The sequence below is a fragment of the Triturus cristatus genome, chromosome 1_1 (genome assembly GCF_964204655.1).
Source record: "Triturus cristatus chromosome 1_1, aTriCri1.1, whole genome shotgun sequence".
NCBI lineage: Eukaryota > Metazoa > Chordata > Amphibia > Caudata > Salamandridae > Triturus > Triturus cristatus.
The window spans coordinates 118031069-118050863 of record NC_140579.1 but is presented as its reverse complement, the minus strand read 5'-3'; the positions used below and the strand labels follow the sequence as shown (position 1 = coordinate 118050863).

At 51.6% G+C, this 19795-nt stretch overlaps 1 protein-coding gene and 1 long non-coding RNA gene across 2 annotated transcripts in view; both read left to right on the top strand.

Annotated features, from left to right (window-relative positions):
• Nucleotides 1-19795, top strand: part of LOC146869715 (complement factor B-like) — a 315575-nt gene that overhangs the window by 164989 nt on the left and 130791 nt on the right. The window contains exon 10 of the mRNA XM_085613166.1: nucleotides 6353-6490. Within this exon, the coding sequence (XP_085469292.1) occupies nucleotides 6353-6490 (138 nt within the window). The remainder of the gene's footprint in view (nucleotides 1-6352; nucleotides 6491-19795) is intronic.
• LOC146869716 (uncharacterized) lies at nucleotides 1887-2575 on the top strand. Its single transcript, XR_014963240.1, has 3 exons — nucleotides 1887-2018; nucleotides 2125-2185; nucleotides 2513-2575. It is a non-coding gene; the product is annotated as an uncharacterized LOC146869716 (long non-coding RNA).

Genomic DNA, 19795 nt, shown 5'->3' with positions numbered 1-19795 from the left:
TACTTTCTGGCTTTTCTCGGTTTTTGCCCTTCTCTTTCCTACTTAATGTTTGTACCTCTATTGTCCTTAGGTGTAATTCTTACTTGGGCCTGCGATGTATTTTCTGCCCCTTCTCCCTTTTCTGTAAATTGGATTTGTTCTAATCGTCTTTTTTCAGTTCTAATGATTTACGCAGGTTCTTCTGTTGACAGATGGTTATATGTTATATGCGGAACCTGATTCATCTTCTCTTGATTAATGACGACCAGAGAGCTCAATGCATTTTGCTTTGTATTAAATCCGTTAGAATCCGTTATAAGGTTTGATTGATCTAGGCCCATTATTGAGTCCTCCAATGTGACTTCTTTCAATGATATATTTTCTTTCCTTTGTATATTTTGGTTTGTGAAAATTGAAAAGGTTTTTTCTGATTTCGTGGTTGATTGAAGATTATGTTTAACCCTAATCTTTCTGGCTAGTTTTCTTTGCCTTTTTGTGGGTTTTGCAATTTTTGAGGTCTCAATAGTGCACTGTGTAACTTCGGTTTGATGGTCCCTTGTTTCGGGGCATAAATCCTCTATTTCCACTTGTCCCTTATCAATAACACATGTCCCTTTGATTGTATTTTTGTTTTTGGATGGTACCTTTTTCTCTGCGTCCTTTTGAGTTCCCCTTGTTTCTTTGGACTTTGTTAATAATTGAACTGCCCCTAAGAGATCCCTTAGTATTTAGGGTAGATTTACCAATTGTCTATTATATTCTCACAGCCAAAATTAAACTGCAGTTGGGGATTGCTTGTTTGTGGTTCCAGGTTTCCAGTGCCACTGGCGGATACTAGAGAGCAATAACATCCAATGGTAGAGACCTTTGTTCTCGTATAAATAGGCCAGAAGTTTAAAAGACTCCTTGGTCCACACTAGACCTAGAAATCTGAGGAGTTCCGCTGTATCCTCTGTTCTTAGTACATGGGGTTTACCACCAGTCTCGGGGCATTTCCCCTGTGGTTCGTGTAGTGTTTGTTATTTGACCTCAGCCACTAAGACACTGAGCTTGGAAGAACGCGAACACACTAATTGTAATACCACTGATGTGGTTTATTTAATCACCTGCCCCTGTAAGCTTAACTATGTGGGGATGACCACTAGGAAGGTCAAACAGCGGATTGGGGAACATCGCAGCAACATCCGCTGTAAGAAAAACACTACAAAATTGACTGAGCATGTTGGACGTTTGAACCACACTGTGGATGATCTACATTGGACCATAATAGAGCAAGTTAAAACAGGGTCCAATTCATCGAAGTTACTGTTCGAAAAAGAACAGCGTTGGATTTATCGTATGTCCAGACATCTTGTCGGGTTAAACGATAATATCCCCTGGGGATCGGTCATGAGACGCAGCAACTGAATGCCTGTAGTAACACTCTTTGGCGAGTTTTGCCCCTTTGTTAAGGTCTATGGGACTGTCATTCCATCCAATCTAACGAGGTTTGTTTGTGAAACCTCTGTTGGGATTGATTTGTATCACCCGCAGCTAATGTTGTGAAGCATCAAACTTTACATTGTATGTGGCTGATATGCAACCTCTTTTTACACTTTTACAATGAACATTGTTTAGTTGCTTTACAATTTGGGTAGACCTACTGGCTCTAAGATTCAACTTGGGAATTAATTAATTTTATCTATTAAACCGAGTTAATATTCAACTCTCTTTGGCTCTGTGGACCCCCTATTTTAACACTCTGAATGTTGTCTGTGCTGGGGTTGCGATTCATATCACGCTTTGTGCCATCCTTTCGATTGCACCTAGAGGAGTTTACATTCTAGCCCTCTAACAAACTAAATGGCGTTGTCCATCTTCTATGCCGATGCAGACATCTTCCACGCTGGTCACGTGACTTGTGGGCTGGTTCCAGGAAGTCGAGTAGCATCGTCTCGGCATTTCTCAACACTACATAAACTCGGACTTTTCATCGTCCGATGTCTCCGGGCTCGGTGGTACTAATGAGGTTGATCTGCCTGGCTGAGGACTTGGATGAAGTGAGTACATTGCTTCACTCGCTATACAGTGATTTATGCCGGGTTGTGATGTTACAGGGATAGTAATGTCATGTGGTTTCCCTGTTTTCTTCTCTCCCGACTTCAGCTGTTCTGTAGTCCCGCCACCCACCTTCTTGCCTAAGGAGCAAAGTTTTTCATTTTAAAACGTAAGCCTTGTTTATTCTTCATTTTACTCCATGTGCCACAGTTTAAGTGTCTGTTAATGGGCATAATTGAGGAAATTCACTCGTTTTATGCATGATGGATCGGAATGTCTTCTCATAAAAGATTTTGAATTCCTTCACGATTCCGTAAACACTGGTCAACGAGAGATGTTGTCAATGTACAAAAAGTAACTCTCTAATGTTAGCACACCATGTGTCTACGTGCTGTTGATTTCTCATTTAGAAATGTACTAATAGCGGTTAGATGATGCTGCGCTTTAGTAATACAAATAATAGAAGTACTCTAGATTGTACTCTGTTTTTTTCCAGATATCCTGAGGCCTTTGTGGATTTTTCGAGGCCCCGTATGAAACCGTGAGTGTATCCGGTTCTTTGAACCTTAGGTCAGGGTAAGCCTTAGAGAGCTTACACCGCCAAGGTGACTTTATGTATTGTCTACTAGGTCCTGAAGAAAGCTTTGTGACTAACAATAACAAGCTGAAACATGTCGACCATTTGTTTAGATACCTAATAGGATGTATCTGATCAATAATTATCAGTATTAGTCATCCTACACTGTTTTTAACCAGTGCCTGACTCGTCATTATTAAAATTGTTTTTGGCGCTTTTTTTGGGGCATTTTTTAATCTTCACATTCCCTTTCACATACGAGAATTCCGTTTGTCTGATATCTGCGCTCCGCTGTAACTTAAGCGTTGAAGCACACCAGAGGTGCAATAGGCACCCCTGGTGGAACCCTATGATGAAGCATGTCACCGACTAGGTCGGTGAGTGAGGGTTCTACGCAAATATCTGATTGAGTTTTTCAGCAGCACTTCGTCAATTTACATATGCATATACAAGTGTATATACTTTTGTATGCTTATATGTGCATATATACTTAATTTTACCACTGGTATTTTATGTGCACACTATTAGTTTCACTCCTGAAACAGGACTTTCTTTTGGAAAATAAAGAAAGGTAAAGCTTCGCTTGGAATTGGAGTCCTCTCCTATAGCGTGGGAGCATAATTTGCATTTAACTGTACCTTACCACCAGGGTTTGCCTGGCGGTGACATATAGTAAGAAAATGGCTACATGTGTGCCCATCCTGATTGGGCGGGAGAACATGTAGCCATTTCTCCGATGGCCCTTACTCCGTTAAGACATCGGAGTGGTTTGGCTATGGCAGTGACAGAGTAGTCACCGCCATAGCCAAACTGAAGGTCCACCCACAATCGGCTGGGCAGGCCTTCAGGTTGGCAGTATGTATACTCTGTTGAGATGTCTACATTGTCCTGACTGCTTGAACTCAATTCCCTTTGAACAAGGTTTGTTAATGAGGATTTCAGCAAAAGTTGCCTTTTTTCTAGTAAAGTTTTTATTTTTTAAAGTTAGGTTGGCTTTTCTAAAAATAAATGAAAAGAATTGCCCAATATTAACTACTTTATAGGCTGAAAAAAAATGAAATGTTCTATGTGGGAATTTGGCCTTTCAGAAGTAAGGAGAAAGTTGAGCACACAGGAAGATATATTTGGAAGAAGTGCTCCAGGATCCCGCATATATGCAGGGCTATTCAGTGCTCGTGATTTCAAAAAAGGTTCAGCTGAAGGAGAACTGGGATTGCAGATTAAGAAACCTTTCCTTTTAACCCCTTCCAGATTCTGGAGTAAGACTTGGTTGCTCACGCCCAGCCTGAAGGAGAGCAATTGCAGGATTGCAGAAAGAAAAGGTCCTTCCCAACTCTCATGCTTAGGGCATCTTTGATGTCCAGATGATGTACAATTTTTGGGCTATAGAGTCATTACTTATGACACCCAACCATGTTTAGTCCCATTTTTAGGTCTCGCGCCAAGCGTTGCAGTGCTCAGCACTGCTCGCGCAGCGAGAGACCTCATGTAGGGGCTTCAGAAAGCTGACCACACGCTCGTGCGTGTGCTTTTATTTTCGTCAGCTGCTATTGGCTTTTGCGTGCGTTTTTAAAAAAAGGCAACACGTCATTGGTGAAAGGCATGTGCATGTCTCAGCTTCTTCAGAAATGTAACCAATCATGTCCCAGTGGTATCTGTTACGCGCAGCAGCGGCATCTGAGACCTAATAATAGGCATGTGTTTCTAATTAGCGCGCGTTTGCTTGCTGCCGTGCTCCCTCGCCCCCGCTCCTCTGTGGTGCACGCGCACTACTGGTTTCGATTCGCTCCTCTCACAAGCCTCCTGCACAGCGGTGAACATGTTGCTGTGATTTAAAGTTCCAACCAATGCCGTTCGCATTGTTTGGCTGCTTGTTGGCAAAGCGTTGGACTTCCAAATTGTTAAGGACTGGTGTCACTGTATTAAAAGTACTACCGGCCTATGTTTCTTTCCTGGCAAGTACTGGTTCTTAAAGGTTCGCTCTGCGATTGGAAAGTGGCAGAAGTGCTGGGTGTTAGGTTTGCTATATGGTGAGATTGTTGTGGAGGTGCACTTTTGGAGGGGCGGCCAGGGCACTGCAAACACCGCTGGTAGCGCTGCAGGCTCGTGGTTGGGACGCTGCTCCGCTGTCAGCAGGTGGGCACACTGCGAGTTGTACCAGCAGAGTTCCGAGTTGTGTTTCCTCAGCGATGCCTAGTGCGCCCAGCTGAATCCACCCTCTGCCATACTAATTATATCGCTACCCCACCCCCGCCCAGAGAATCTGTGGCCATAATCTTTTTAACCCTTGCCTCGTTTACCAGTGAAACCCCTAGTCTTCCTCCGCTCCTCTGTGGTGCGCGCGCACCACTGGTTTCTGTTGCAAGCACGCGAGCCAGTCACCGAAGTGTTGCAGCTTCGCCAGCAGACACTGTTTTGCCAAATATTATTTCCTGTCATACTTTTTTTTTGCCTGCCTAGAATCGCTAGATAACCTCACCACCACCTACCCATGATGCGACACGGAAGAGATCACAGCTTTTATCATCTCATCTTACGCTGGACAAGTAAACTCTTGTCCCCTCTGACATGCTGTATCTGCCTCCTCCCACATCCCCACACCTAGCCACCTGGGCTCCACCTTAAAGGGGCGGCGCACACAATAAATACATTAACAATATTATTATTTACATTTAACTCCGCAGTCGAGAACTCGTGTGCCTAGCGGGTATAATTGTATTGTATTAAACTACATCCATTGTATAGCGCTTACTACCCCTGTGTGAGGCGGTACAGCGCTTCTCCACAGAGATAGCAAGATACACCGTGTGGGGTGGGGTGTGTGCTTGGATCTGCGCTGGTGTTGATAATGAGCCTAGGTGGGAAGTGTTTCCATGTAGTGAATTCGGCAGAGCCTATTTCATGTATCGTTTAAAAATCTGCATATTGAAATCAAAGTCTAGTTTTCTGCCCTGCAGCATTTTACAAATATGCGTTTCAACTAAGCTGTCATAGTGCTGAAATTCTACCTATATATTATTCAGAGGCAGCCCCTGGACCACCAGCTCGGCCGGTGTTATAATCCTTAAAGCTTCCCTTTTGCCTTTAACCACATATAATGCTCCTCTGCCTTTTTTTGGCTAGGTTTGTGCAACACAAATACCATATACATACAAGCATATTTCTGTCTCTCCCAGAAGTAGCCATACAGTCTTTATTTACATCCTTCTACTGGTCTTGCATTACTGAAAATTAAAACTATTGGTGTTGCATTATTATTTGCAACGCCAAAAGCTCAAACTTTTACTAATGCGAGACCTATTGCATTGCAAATGCTTGTTCTATAAGTCTGTGCCCCCTCTTTCTGTATTTGTCTTTCTCCCCTGTTTGTCCATGGGTCTTTGTTGCCTTTTGCCTGTATTCCTTTTTCGTCTATATGCTTATATCTCCTCTTTATCTGTATGTCTGTCTCCCTTCTTTGCCTATAAGTTTTCTCCTGTTAGTGTGTATGTCTGTCTCCTCTCCTTCTCTATATGTATTTATGCTCTCCTTATTCATAGATATATCTCCTATTTTTTGCCCTGTCTGTCTCTCTCCTTCTTGTATATGTCTGCCTCCTTCTTTCTCTGTGTGTCTCCCTCTTAGCTTCCTTCTCCCCTCTTTATGTCGCTCTTTCCCATTTTTTTGTGTGTCAGTCCTCTCATCTTTCCATATATGTAGACAGCTGTCAAACAAAACATCAAAAACATCAACTGAATACCTAATCTTTGTCTACCCTAGATGTCTATGTGTTTGGCCTGAGTGAAGATGTAAGCGATGAGGAAATCAACGGACTAGCTTCCAAAAAGCCGAAGGAGATTCACGTCTTCAAACTAAAGGAAATAACCGATCTCCAGAAAACCTTTGATGATATGATAGGTGAGACTTTAATGTTGCTTCATAAATACATAAATAGGGGACTAACGAGGAGGGGACTCAAATGAATGTACTGAACTATAAAGCATTGCTGGACTTTCAGTCCTACAAAACAGTGTGTAAAATTTGGAAAGGCAGGAGAGATGCAACATCCTGTAAAGCAACTGTGTCTGTTTTGCTTCTGGCACCCAATCGTGTTTTTTTAAGCTAATACTGAATGATGCATTTGAGATTTGAAAGACATACAGACATTGCATTGAGTCCCCGATAAGCCAGTTACAAAAACTGTAAATATTAAAACCATCTTCACATCATCTCTCCAATATTCACTCTAAAACATGACTACAGGTATGAATAATTGAGTAAAGTTATTGAACATCAACGAAGGACGAGGAAAAAGGTATTACTATGAATGCAGTGTACAACTGCAGACGGGACCTGGGTTCCACTCACCCTACTTGACAATGTAGTGGCTGCTAACAATGCTACTCTCTATGCATTTATTTATTTAAGGATATAACAGGCACTTTATGGTTTAAATCTTTTTATGGAAGCAAATGTCAATCGTTGTATACCAGTATGAAGGAGCAGTGCGACCAATCGGGCCTCGCAGGGCCCCAATGCAATGAAATGACATACGTAATTACAAGGGAGACAGTCTATAAAGATAAGAGTAACAATACAGTCCCCCACCGTAGCCCAGAAACAGAAAGAGAGGAGAAAGAACGGAATAGGATAGCGCTCACCAACTTCCCCAACCGCCCCCCCAACCCGACCCGTCTATATATGAGCGGCACCCTAGTCCGAGGGGCTAACCTCTGAAGTGAGAGCGTTCGGTGTTGTCAGACGCAGAAGGCGCAGGTAACTCGGGCATGTCAATTCCCTAAAGTCCTGTGCTAAAAGGGCCAGAAATGGCTGCCATAATTCACTAAACCCGGAACCTTTGCCAGCCATGGTGAGCAAGATCTTTTCCATGCTTAGTATGTGCCACAAGTCAGTGAAGCCACCCGGAGTGTGTTGGGATACGTGTGGATTTCTAATGTGTGAGGATGTTTTGTGTGGCCGTGCCCAACGCGAACGCGATCTGCTTCCCCCTCCTGGATTTCAAAGGGTAGGTGAGCGGGTTTGGGACCCCTAGGAGCACATATGCCGGGAGCCGAGGGAGCTCCGTGTCTAAATACTTGTCGATTTCATTTAGAACTTGAGTCCAATAAGGGGTCAGGAATTCACAGTCCCATAACAGATGGACAAGTGTACCCACCTTCCCACACCCTCTCCAGCAATTCGGGCTTTGAGCGCTATCAAAATGGTGCAGTCGCTCAGGGGTGTAATACCAATAATACACTACCTTAGTAAAGGTTTCAGTGAGACTAGTGTGAGTCGCAGTGTGTCGTGCCCTGTAACAGATCCCTTCCCGATTGCTTACTGGTGAGATCGCGGCCCAGGTCCCTTTCCCATTGGGCTCGACCTGCGTGGAAATTATGAGTGTAGTGAGATAGAAGCATTCTGTACAGATTAACTTCTTGTCTGAAGAACGCATTATCAGCTAACGCTCATTATGGGTGAGATGCCTGTGAGCCTGCGATTTATTGTCAGGGTGTGAGGCCCAGTGTCGCAACTGCAGGTAGTGCAAGCATTCAGATACAGGGAGGCCTTAGTCAGTGCGCAACTGTGCGAAGGGCACAACCCCATCAGCATCGTACAGAGTACCGAGCGCGCGGCAGCCAGTAGTTCTCCAGGGAGGGAAGGAGGTCTCTCCCACCACCAGTCCAAAGTCAGAATTGCCAAAAAGAGGGGTAAGTGGGGCAGGGAAAGTCGTCAGTTCGTGTCGTCTGTTCGTCTGGTCCCAAACCGTCATGGTGGAGCGAGTCACATGGGAGGCATAAAGATTGGGGGGACGTTGAGGCTTCCGAAGGAAAAGGATCTTCATCAGAGAGCTCGCTATTGCACGGTCCTGAAAAAGCCAGTGTTTCTCCGACATGGCCCTGCTCCACTCCACTAGGTGTCGTAGCTGTGCAGCTTTATAATAAAGCACAAGATTAGGAATCCCCAGACCCCCTTCGTTTGGGGGGAGGAAACTGACCAGTCGCTTCATCCTTGGCTTGCGACCCTGCCAGATTAAGTGAGAGAGTTCTGAAGCCAACCGGTGGGAGGCCGGAGAGGTAGTGTTTGAAAAAGATAGAGGAGTTTGGGAAGGATCGTCATTTTGACAGCGCCAACGCGTCCCAACCAAGAGATGGGGTAGTATTTCCAGCGTTGCAGGTCCGTGCAGATGTGGGACTGCAGGATGTTGTAGTTGACCGACCTTGTTGCTTGTAGCGTAGGGTCTAGACTGGTTCCCAGATAAGGGACTGTGTCAGTAGACCACTGAATTTGATGACGAGCCTGCAATTCTGCCAGCCTCTGAGGCGATAGAGAGAGATTTAAATCCGTAGACTTTGTGATGTTAATTTTGAACCCCAACGCCTTCCTGAAGGAGTCCAGTTCCTCCGGAAGGGTGTCCAGAGCCGTTGCCGGATCTGTCAGGGTGAACAGGACATCGTCCGTGTACAAGCTGATGGTATGAAAATCACTGCCAAAGCATATACCCGTGATCTGGTGATGCTCCCGAACTCTTTGCGCCAAGGGTTCCATGTATAGGGCAAAGAGCAGGGGCGACAAAGGGCACTCCTGTCTAGTGCCTCTATGGATACTGAAGGGGGTCGATGTATGCCCATTTACCCACACTGCGGCCATAGGGCCCCGATAGCAATTGAGACTGCTAGTCCTCATCGTTTCCCCAAGGCCAACGCGGATCAGCACTTGCTCCAGGTAGGGCCAGTGTATTCGATCGAATGCCTTTTCGCTTCTATAATCAGGAACATATACTTTCCAGGGATGTGGGAAGCTTTTTCAATGAGGTGGAGCACTTGCTTCGTATTGTCACCGGTCTGCCTCTGTGGAATAAAACCCGCTTGGTCGGGGTCGATGATGCCAGGCATATAGGGGGCCAGGCGAGCCGCCAGAATGCTGGTCTACAGCTTTAGGTCAACATTTAAGAGAGAGATGGGCCTGTACACCCTGACGAGTGTCTTATCCTTACAGGGCTTATGAATAACCACGATAGCCGCCTCGAGCATGGATGCAGGGATCGCGCCTGTTGGACAGGCCACATGAAGGGCTTGCTCCCTCCCCGCATGACAGGGCCCAAGCCCCGGCCCTCCAGGTGTTACCCACAGAAACAACCCGCACCCCGTCTCCCGACGGAACTCCTGCCCCCGGACATCTATGTATCATGGGGCCGAACCCCTACCGGCTTCCCCGGCCGGACCAGCCGCCATCTTGGACACTGCACCATGAGGCCGCGTGGCCTCCGCTCGACCCTAACCCTGGGCCTGGCCAGGCCCCGACATCCCGGCACCACCATCCACCCAGGAGGTGAGCGGACCACTTGGCAGGTCGATGGGAGAAAGAAGTGTCGATGGCTCTCCCCCGCCAGGTGCCGATCGCCCTCCAGCTCCCCCGGGCGCTGGCTCCACCCCCCTGCTGGGTGTCTGGACTCCCTCATCCCGGACCTCCCGACTTCCAAGTGCGAGGGTCCGGACATCAAAGGGCGCCAGACCTATAACTAGGGCAGCTCCAGAGCAGGAAGGCAGTTGTATCCTGGAGTCGAGAGACACCGAGAAGAACTCATCCTTGACGGACTACCGGCGCTGCCGTAGCCCTGCCTTGTGAACTGTTGTCCTGCCTGCTGGCGCTGCCGCGGCCTTCTACATCCTCCATCCTCGTTGGGACCTGCTGGCGCTGCCGCGGACCGTTGTAACTACTACCTTTGTCGGGACCTGCTGGCGCTGCCGCGGACTGTTGTAACCACCACCTTCATCGGGACCTGCTGGCGCTGCCGCGGACCGTGTACCGGCCACCTTCATCGGGACCTGCTGGCGCTGCCGCGGACCGTGTACCAACCACCTTCATCTGGACCTGCTGCCGCGGACCGTGTAACGACCACCTTCACCGGGACCTGCTGGCGCTGCCGCGGCCCATCCCAGCTAGAACACCGAGCTCGAGGATTGTGAGCTATCCATCATCGCATCTACCAGATTGGTAACCAGACTGTCCCGCTACCCCCTTTCCCAAACCAAGAGACTAGAATCGAGGGGACCCCTGAGTCCAGACCTCCTTGTACCATTCCACCGTACCTTAAGAAATCGCTTATAAAGAACGTTAAATCCTATCCTTGTGTGGTGTACATCTGTGGGGGGGGAAGTTACTCGTCTGTGCGATCGCTGGAGACGGCTCTCCCCGGAGACCTCTCCCCTTGTCCTCGGCCGACCCTCCCGGTCCGTCTAACATTGGTGGCCAGCGGCGCGATCCGAATCAACGCGTAATCGTACAGAGAGTAGCTCACCCCACGACAAAACCACAATGTCAACCAAAGAGAGCGGATCCACCGAGAAATTCCAGATGGAGAAATTGGAAGAATACAGCCATCGTGAATTGAAACAATTCTGCATGGAACTAGGCATTGCTACCACCGGCCTGAGTACCAAGGACGATTTCAAGCACGCCATTGAGTCGTGGGCAGAAACCGGGGCCGCCAGATCCCCAGACCGAAACATTGCAGCATCAGAGAGGAACACCACGGCTCCCGAGGAGCGGGGAACGAGCCTCTCGCAGGAAGAAATCCAAGAAAGAGAAAAAAACAGACTACATGAGTTAGAAATGGCACGGCTCAAAATGGACGGTGAACTAAAATTAGCTGAGCAAAAACTGAACCTAGAACATCTGCGGCTCCGAGAAGAACGGGAAGAGAAACAGAGGCAGAGAGAGCTTGAAGAAAAGAGATTAGCATACGAACATGAGCGCAAACTGGCAGAAATAGACCTACGGAAGCAGAACAAAGAACCGGAGGTGCCCGAGCGACCGCGCACCCAGGGAGCGACAGAAAAGAAAGTCCACATCCCCAAGGATGTCGTTCGAGAGTATGTCCGAGAGGACGACATACAACAGTGGTTCAAGGCCTACGAGATCGCCATGACCTCCCACCGGATCGATCGAATTGACTGGGGAGCCGGCCTGTGGGGGAGGTTCGTCAACGAAGGCCGCGATGCCCTGCTACAGCTCCCAGACCATCAGATGTCATCCTATGACCACATGAAGGCTGCCCTACTCACCCGATATGGGCTCACACCCGAAATGTACCGCCAGAGGTTTCGAGACTGCACCCGGATCCCGGGTACAACTTGGGTGGAATGTGTCAACTATTTCAGCCGAGCCTTCGAGGGTTGGATCAAGGGAAGCCACATAACGACCTACGAGCAACTTTTTAATCTCATGGTGTGGGAGCACCTCTCTAACAACTGCTTCGTCGAGCTCAGGCAGCACCTCCTTGACAGTAAACTGACTGACCCACGGCAACTCGCCGCCGAAGCTGACCGGTGGGAAAGCACCCGAGTGGGCCGGAGAGGGCCACACGAACAGAACCGGAACAACCAAGGTCAGCACCGTCCCCGAGGAGGAGGAGGAGGCCAGGGACGAGGAAGAGACACCGTCCCGGCCGCTCCCGCTGCCAGCACCCCGCCCCCGGCCAGCCGGGGCAACCCCCCGATGCGCCCGGGGTTCCGAGCCAACGTCACGTGTCACCGATGCCAGCGAGTCGGCCACTACGCCAATGACCCGAACTGTCCACAGAACCAAACTCCAAAACCCCGCCAGGTAGCTGCCGCCGCCCTGGGGGGAGAACAAATCTCTGAAGAACAAAAAGAATACGAGCAGGCACAACAAGAGTGGGAACCGGCCGCCATGGTTCTAGCATGCCTAGGGGGAAAAGACATGGTCCCGCGGGCTCCCCTACCCGCCAACACCAGGAAATATAGTCAATGGGTGAACATTAATGGACGCCGGGCCGAAGCACTACGTGACACGGGGGCCAGTGTGACGGCCATCTGCTGTCACCTGGTAAAACCAGAGCAGATCCTGCCGAACATTCTCTGCCCCGTCCGTTCAGCCGACAATTCGGAGAGTCTATGTCGGATGGCCTGCGTCCCCTTCGAATGGGGAGGAGTCTCCGGCATGTTGAAAGTGACGGTCCGGGATGATGCCCACGTGGACTGTCTCCTGGGGAATGATCTTGAGAGTTCCCCGTGGGCCGCCGTCGAGAGAAGAGAGCACCTGGGGATGTTGGGCCTCCCGGACTGGGCGTGCGTAACCACCCGGTCCATGGCCGCCCGTGCCATCCCCCGACCCGAAGAACCAGAATGGCCTGCACCTCCTCCCCCGATTGCTCCAGTAGAGGACACCGACTACACCGACCCCCCAGAGCAAACCCCCGAAGGGGTAGCCCAGCCCCCGGACCTTCCCGACCTGGCTCAGTGGCGTCAAGAAGGGGGGCCCACCCAGGAACAGTTCCGTCAAGAGCAGAAGACCTGTCCCTCCCTCGAGGGACTCCGCCAGCAAGCCCTCGCCCAGAGCGCAGGGGACACCACCGGTGCCCATTGGATCTATTGGGACAACGACCTGTTATACAGTGAACAGAGAATCGCGGAGTTAGGGGCCAGTCGAGTGCTGGTGGTGCCCCTCCGTTTTAGAGACTTCCTGCTAAATTTGGCCCACGATGTGCCTCTGGCTGGACACCTGGGCCAGGACAAAACATACAGTCGCCTGGTGACCCACTTTTTCTGGCCGAAGATGAGAAACGACGTCCTCAACCACTGCCGGTCCTGCCCCACGTGCCAGGCCAGCGGGAAGAGCGGCCGCAAACTCAAAGCACCTCTGCAACCCTTCCCAGTTGTCACCACCCCGTTCGAGAGGGTGGGAATAGACATTGTGGGGCCCCTGGACCCCCGTACAGCACAAGGACATCGGTTCATCCTGGTACTGGTGGACCACGCCACCCGCTACCCCGAGGCTGTGCCCCTGCGAACTGTAACAGCCCCGGTGGTCGGCCGGGCCTTAATGGGGATCTTCTCCCGGGTGGGCTTCCCCCGAGAAGTCGTCAGCGACAGAGGCACAAACTTTATTTCGAAATATATGAAGTCCCTCTGGCAACAGTGCGGGGTCACCTACCGATTCACGACCCCCTATCACCCTCAAGGAAACGGACTAGTTGAACGATTCAACCGCACGCTCAAGGGAATGATTGGGGGATTGGAAGAGCCCCTCCGTCGCCAGTGGGATGTACTACTTCCGTGTCTCCTCTTCGCCTATCGAGAAGTTCCCCAGAAGTCCCTCGGCTTTAGCCCTTTCGAACTCTTGTACGGGCACCCTGTGCGAGGGCCCCTCAGCCTAGTCAAAGAAGGTTGGGAGATGGCCCCCCTCAAAACCCCTCCAGACGTCTTCAAGTACCTCCTGACACTACGCAATCAGACCCGGCGATTCAGGGAAATGGCAAAAGCGAATCTTGAGGCCAGCCAGGAGGACATGAAAAAATGGTACGATCAAAATGCCTCCTCCGTCGAATTCGAACCAGGTCAACAAGTGTGGGTGATGTCCCCCACCGAACCATGTGCCTTGCAGGACAAGTGGACGGGGCCCTTCAAAGTGGTCGAACGCAAGAGCCCCGTCACCTATCTCATCGATATGGAATCTCCCCGGAACCCCCTCTGGGTCCTCCACACTAACAGACTCAAGCCCCACTTTGTGCGCTCGGAGCTCAGCCTCCTGATGGCTACGGACAGTGGAGCGGAAGAAGACTCCGAGCCTCTCCCTGATCTCCTAAAGACTCAGGAGAAAGATGGTTCCGTGGACGGGGTCCGGCTCTCCGATGCCCTCACCCCAGAGCAGCACCAAGGCTGCCGGGACCTCCTGCTGCAGTTTGCTACCTTGTTTTCCCTCACCCCAGGGGTCACCCCCTGGTGCTTGCACGACGTGGACACTGGGGACAGTCCCCCTATCAAACACCGGGCATACCGCGTACCAGATCGGGTGCGGGCCTGTATCCAAGAAGAAGTATCCAAGATGCTCACGCTCGGGGTCATCGAGCCCTCGGATAGCCCCTGGGCCAGCCCGGTCGTGCTGGTCCCCAAAGCTGCTGCCCCCGGCACCACTCCTGAACTCCGATTCTGCGTCGACTATCGGGGCTTGAATGCTGTCACCAGGACCAACGCTCATCCCATCCCCCGAGCGGATGAATTGATCGACCGCATGGGGGCTGCCCGCTACCTCAGCATCTTCGACCTGACAGCGGGCTACTGGCAGATCGGTCTCACACCCCGGGCCCAAGAACGGTCCGCCTTTTCTACCCCCGATGGCCACTACCACTTCAAGGTCATGCCCTTCGGCATGAAGAATGCCCCCGCTACTTTTCAGCGACTAGTGAACCAGGTCTTGGCGGGGCTCGAGGAGTTCAGCGCCGCCTACCTGGACGATATTGCTGTGTACAGCCGCCACTGGTCCGACCACCTCCACCACCTCCGAGAGGTCCTGCAGGCCCTCCAGCGGGCCGGCCTCACAATCAAGGCCGGCAAGTGCCAAATTGGTCAGGGATCAGTGACCTACCTCGGACACCAGGTGGGAAGTGGTCTGGTGGCCCCTCTGCAACTCAAAATCGCTGCCATCCAGTCCTGGCAGCCCCCAGTCATGCAGACCGAGGTCCAAGCCTTCTTGGGGCTCACCGGCTACTACCGGCGGTTCGTGAGGGACTATGGCAGCATTGTGGGGCCCCACACGGGGCTCACATCCAAAAACCACCCGAAGAAGGTTAACTGGACCCCAGACTGTCAAGCGGCCTTCGAGACGCTGAAGGCCGCCCTGTGCACTGCCCCTGTGCTCCAGGCCCCCGATTACCGTCGGGAATTCATTGTGCCAACGGATGCCTCCGACCATGGCATATGGGCGGTCCTCTCCCAGCTGAACTCCGAGGGACTTGACCAACCGGTGGCCTTCATCAGCAGACGCCTCCTGGCCCGAGAACAGCGCTGGAGCACAATCGAGAGGGAGGCCTTCGCAGTGGTGTGGGCCCTCAAAAAGCTCCGGCCCTATCTCTTCGGTACCCACTTCCGGGTGCAAACAGATCATCGACCCCTGCAGTGGCTAATGCAGATGCGGGGGGAAAACCCCAAACTATTGCGCTGGTCCATCTCCCTGCAGGGGATGGACTTCACTGTGGAACATCGACCGGGCCAAGACCACGCCAACGCAGATGGCCTGTCACGCTTTTTCCGCCTCGACGAGGAGAGTCCCCAAGAGGATGGGTGACTCTCCCCGCCTTCAGCTGGGGGGAAAGCATGTTGGACAGGCCACATGAAGGGCTTGCTCCCTCCCCGCATGACAGGGCCCAAGCCCCGGCCCTCCAGGTGTTACCCACAGAAACAACCCGCACCCGTCTCCCGACGGAACTCCTGCCCCCGGACATCTATGTATCATGGGGCCGAACCCCTACCGGCTTCCCCGGCCGGACCAGCCGCCATCTTGGACACTGCACCACGAGGCCGCGTGGCCTCCGCTCGACCCTAACCCTGGGCCTGGCCAGGCCCCGACATCCCGGCACCACCATCCACCCAGGAGGTGAACGGACCACTTGGCAGGTCGATGGGAGAAAGAAGTGTCGATGGCTCTCCCCCGCCAGGTGCCGATCGCCCTCCAGCTCCCCCGGGCGCTGGCTCCACCCCCCTGCTGGGTGTCTGGACTCCCTCATCCCGGACCTCCCGACCTCCAAGTGCGAGGGTCCGGACATCAAAGGGCGCCAGACCTATAACTAGGGCAGCTCCAGAGCAGGAAGGCAGTTGTATCCTGGAGTCGAGAGACACCGAGAAGAACTCATCCTTGACGGACTACCGGCGCTGCCGTAGCCCTGCCTTGTGGACTGTCGTCCTGCCTGCTGGCGCTGCCGCGGCCTTCTACATCCTCCATCCTCGTTGGGACCTGCTGGCGCTGCCGCGGACCGTTGTAACTACTACCTTTGTCGGGACCTGCTGGCGCTGCCGCGGACCGTTGTAACCACCACCTTCATCAGGACCTGCTGGCGCTGCCGCGGACCGTTTACCGACCACCTTCATCGGGACCTGCTGGCGCTGCCGCGGACCGTGTACCGACCACCTTCATCGGGACCTGCTGGCGCTGCCGCGGACCGTGTAACGACCACCTTCACCGGGAACTGCTGGCGCTGCCGCGGCCCATCCCAGCTAGAACACCGAGCTCGAGGATTGTGAGCTATCCATCATCGCATCTACCAGATTGGTAACCAGACTGTCCCGCTACCCCCTTTCCCAAACCAAGAGACTAGAATCGAGGGGACCCCTGAGTCCAGACCTCCTTGTACCATTCCACCGTACCTTAAGAAATCGCTTATAAAGAACGTTAAATCCTATCCTTGTGTGGTGTACATCTGTGGGGGGGGAAGTTACTCGTCTGTGCGATCGCTGGAGACGGCTCTCCCCGGAGACCTCTCCCCTTGTCCTCGGCCGACCCTCCCGGTCCGTCTAACAGCGCCCAAAGATGCAAAAGAATTAAAAAGATGAGTGAGAAGAGGAGCAAGAGAAGAGCAAAATTGCTTATAGAAAGCCACCTTGTAGCCATCCGGGCCAGGAGATTTAGCCAGTTTTAGGTGCAAAATGGCCGAGATGACTTCTTCTGCGTGAATCTCCCTCTCTATGTGCTCGGTCTGCGCCTGGCACAGGCTTGGAAGAGTAACCTGATCTAAATACGCATCTATATCCTGCAGCATAAATATACCTGAACGCCTCAGCTATGTCAAAGTCCTCTATTTGTGTGCGGTCTACATGATCCGTGATTACCTGGACTCCTCCACGCAGCCGGGTTTCTCTCCGTTTGTGCGCTAGCAGCCGACCGCACTTATCCCCACCGATGTAAAATGAATGGCGCAGGCGTAGCGCCGCATTTTCAGCTTTATTGCGATCTATGGCAGCTAACTGCGATCTAGCTGCCTTCAATTGACGCCAGATTCGCGGAGCTCCCGTTTGCTGGTGGATCTGTTCTAGCTCATGCACTTTCTGGGTGAGGTCCTCCCGCTTGCGTTTGTGCTCCGCATTGTCTGCAGAGGAAAGAGCAATAATTGCTCCTCTAACTACTGTCTTTAGGGCTTCCCATCTAGTGGAGATAGGTGTGTCAGAGTTGTCATTGTGGGATAGGTAGTCGTCGAGCGTGCGCTGAATCTGGGCAATGGTGTCTGCACGGTGCAAGAGGGTAACGCAGCCGGACAGAGGGTAAAGTCAGGGTAATCACTGCAGGAGCATGGTCTGATAAGGTGGCAACTAGCATTTCAGAGGAGGTTGTGATTTCACTGAGAGCCTTGGTGCCTAAGAATTAATCTAGTTGAGCGTAAGTCCTATGAGGGCTAGAGTAGTAAGAATATTCCCTGGAGTGTGGGTGATGGTTTCTTCACAGATCTATCAAGCCAAGATCTCCTAGTCTAGTAAGCCCAGTGCGGGAAAGGGCATGAGTTGACCATAGCGTTGCATGGATCTATATAACTCATTATTAAGAACTAGATTAAGGTCCCTTCCAGGAAGAAACTACGCACAGGAGTCGCTTCGAGCAAGGCATCATGGAGAAACCATTCCTGTCCTTCTTTAAGGGCATAGATGAGCCCTATAATCAGCATGGGGCCCTCAATCATAAACTGGTAGGTAATCAGCCTGCCTTTGATTTTGGCCTCCTTCTGCACCACTTTTCCCTTAAAAGCCCTGGAGATCAGAATCTCCACCCCTGCAGATTTAGAGGAGCCAGAGGAAAAGAATTGGGTCGTAAAAGCGTGGAACCGAAGTCTGTGACAATCTTTGGCCAGCAAATGTGTTTCTTGTAATAGGCACACGTCAGTCCCTGAGTTTTCCAGGTAAGCAAGAATCGCTCGGCGCTTGATGATATTATTAAGCCCCTGCACGTTAAGTGTGAGGACTTTAAGACTATGAGGGGGCATTTACAGCAGGGATTATCGTGCGTGGCAAAGCATGCGCGGCCTGGGGTGGGGCAGAGCGCTCTGTTGCTGCAGCGGAGAGCGGTTAGGGAGTGTCTATTGCCAGCTCGGAAAGCCATGCCCAGCAGTGCTGAGAGACCAGGGAGGAGCGCAGGAGGAAAGAAGAGAGAAGAATAGTCCCTGAAATAGAGAGGAAAGACCCTGGCACAACAGGTGCCAACACGAAGCAAAAGTCTTGGTAACAGTCCATCTTCCGCGGAAGATCAGTTGAAACATCAATACGGGAATTACGTGGCCAATTGCGTCCTCCGTCCCCCCCAACCACCCAAGGAACAGAAAAGCTAAGAGATAGATACAAGGCTCAGGCCCATTACGAGGACTGTGTCGTAGCAAGGGTTAGGGGCAATGCCTCAAGGGCGTCCTGCTGTCTCTTTGCGATCTCTTCAGGGTCCATGCGCCATTGGCGGGTGGGGCGGCGTCGATGCCGCTGTTGCCACCAGCGCGGCTTTGCATCGTCGGGTCCTCTGCCCTGTGTGTCACCGCTGTCGTCCTTGTCAGGAATTTCATTCCCCAGCACCCTGCTAACCTCCGCCAGGGAGCTAAGTTAGTAGAGCTTGCCATCGTAGCGGAATATAAGACGAAATGGGTGGCCCCAGGAGTATGTGATGTTGTGTTGGCGAAGAGCTGCAGTGATGGGGCGGAAGATCTTACGTTTTTGAAGTGTGAGGGTGGCGAGATCCTGGTAAAGAACCGGAGTCTGATCCCTAAATGTGATTGGATGCTGTGCCCTGGCCTTCTGAAGAATTTCCTCTTTGGTGCGGAAATCATGTACACAGACTAAGATGTCCGCAGGTGGGGCGTTGTCAGAGTGGGGGGGACCCACACGGTGCGCCCTGTCGATCCGGAGTTCAGCATCCAAGGGATTACCTAGGATGTAGTTGAAAAGTTCACGCACAAACAGGAATATATTGCTCACCTCTGCATTTGGCCTCACTCCCCGAATCCACACATCATGACGTCGGGAGCGGTTCTCCAAATCCTCTAAGTGAGTTTGGAGGTCCACCTGTTGGTCATGTATGCGGATAAGTTCCTGCTGTAAGAAGGAGACCTCCTCATTACGCGTGCCGCTTTTGTCCTCCAAAGCTACCACATGGTCCCCAATGCTATCCAGGTCTTTCCGGACGTCTTTAAGTTCCGCAGTGAGGTTCCGCTTCACAGTATGTAAATCGTCCCGGAAAGCTGAGAACAGGGTTTCCAGGAAGGTCTGCGTGACTTGTTCCTCCCTAGGGCCACCCATAGATGTCGAGGTAGTGCCTGTCTGTTTTGCAGAGTCTGATGGCGTTCCCCCCTGAGGGCGCGCAAAGAGCTCCTGGAGGGACTAACTCTTCTTCCCCCATGTGGAGGCCATCATAGTGCTTCCCAAGCCAGAAGGGGACATAAGAGAGGTCGCGGGCTGT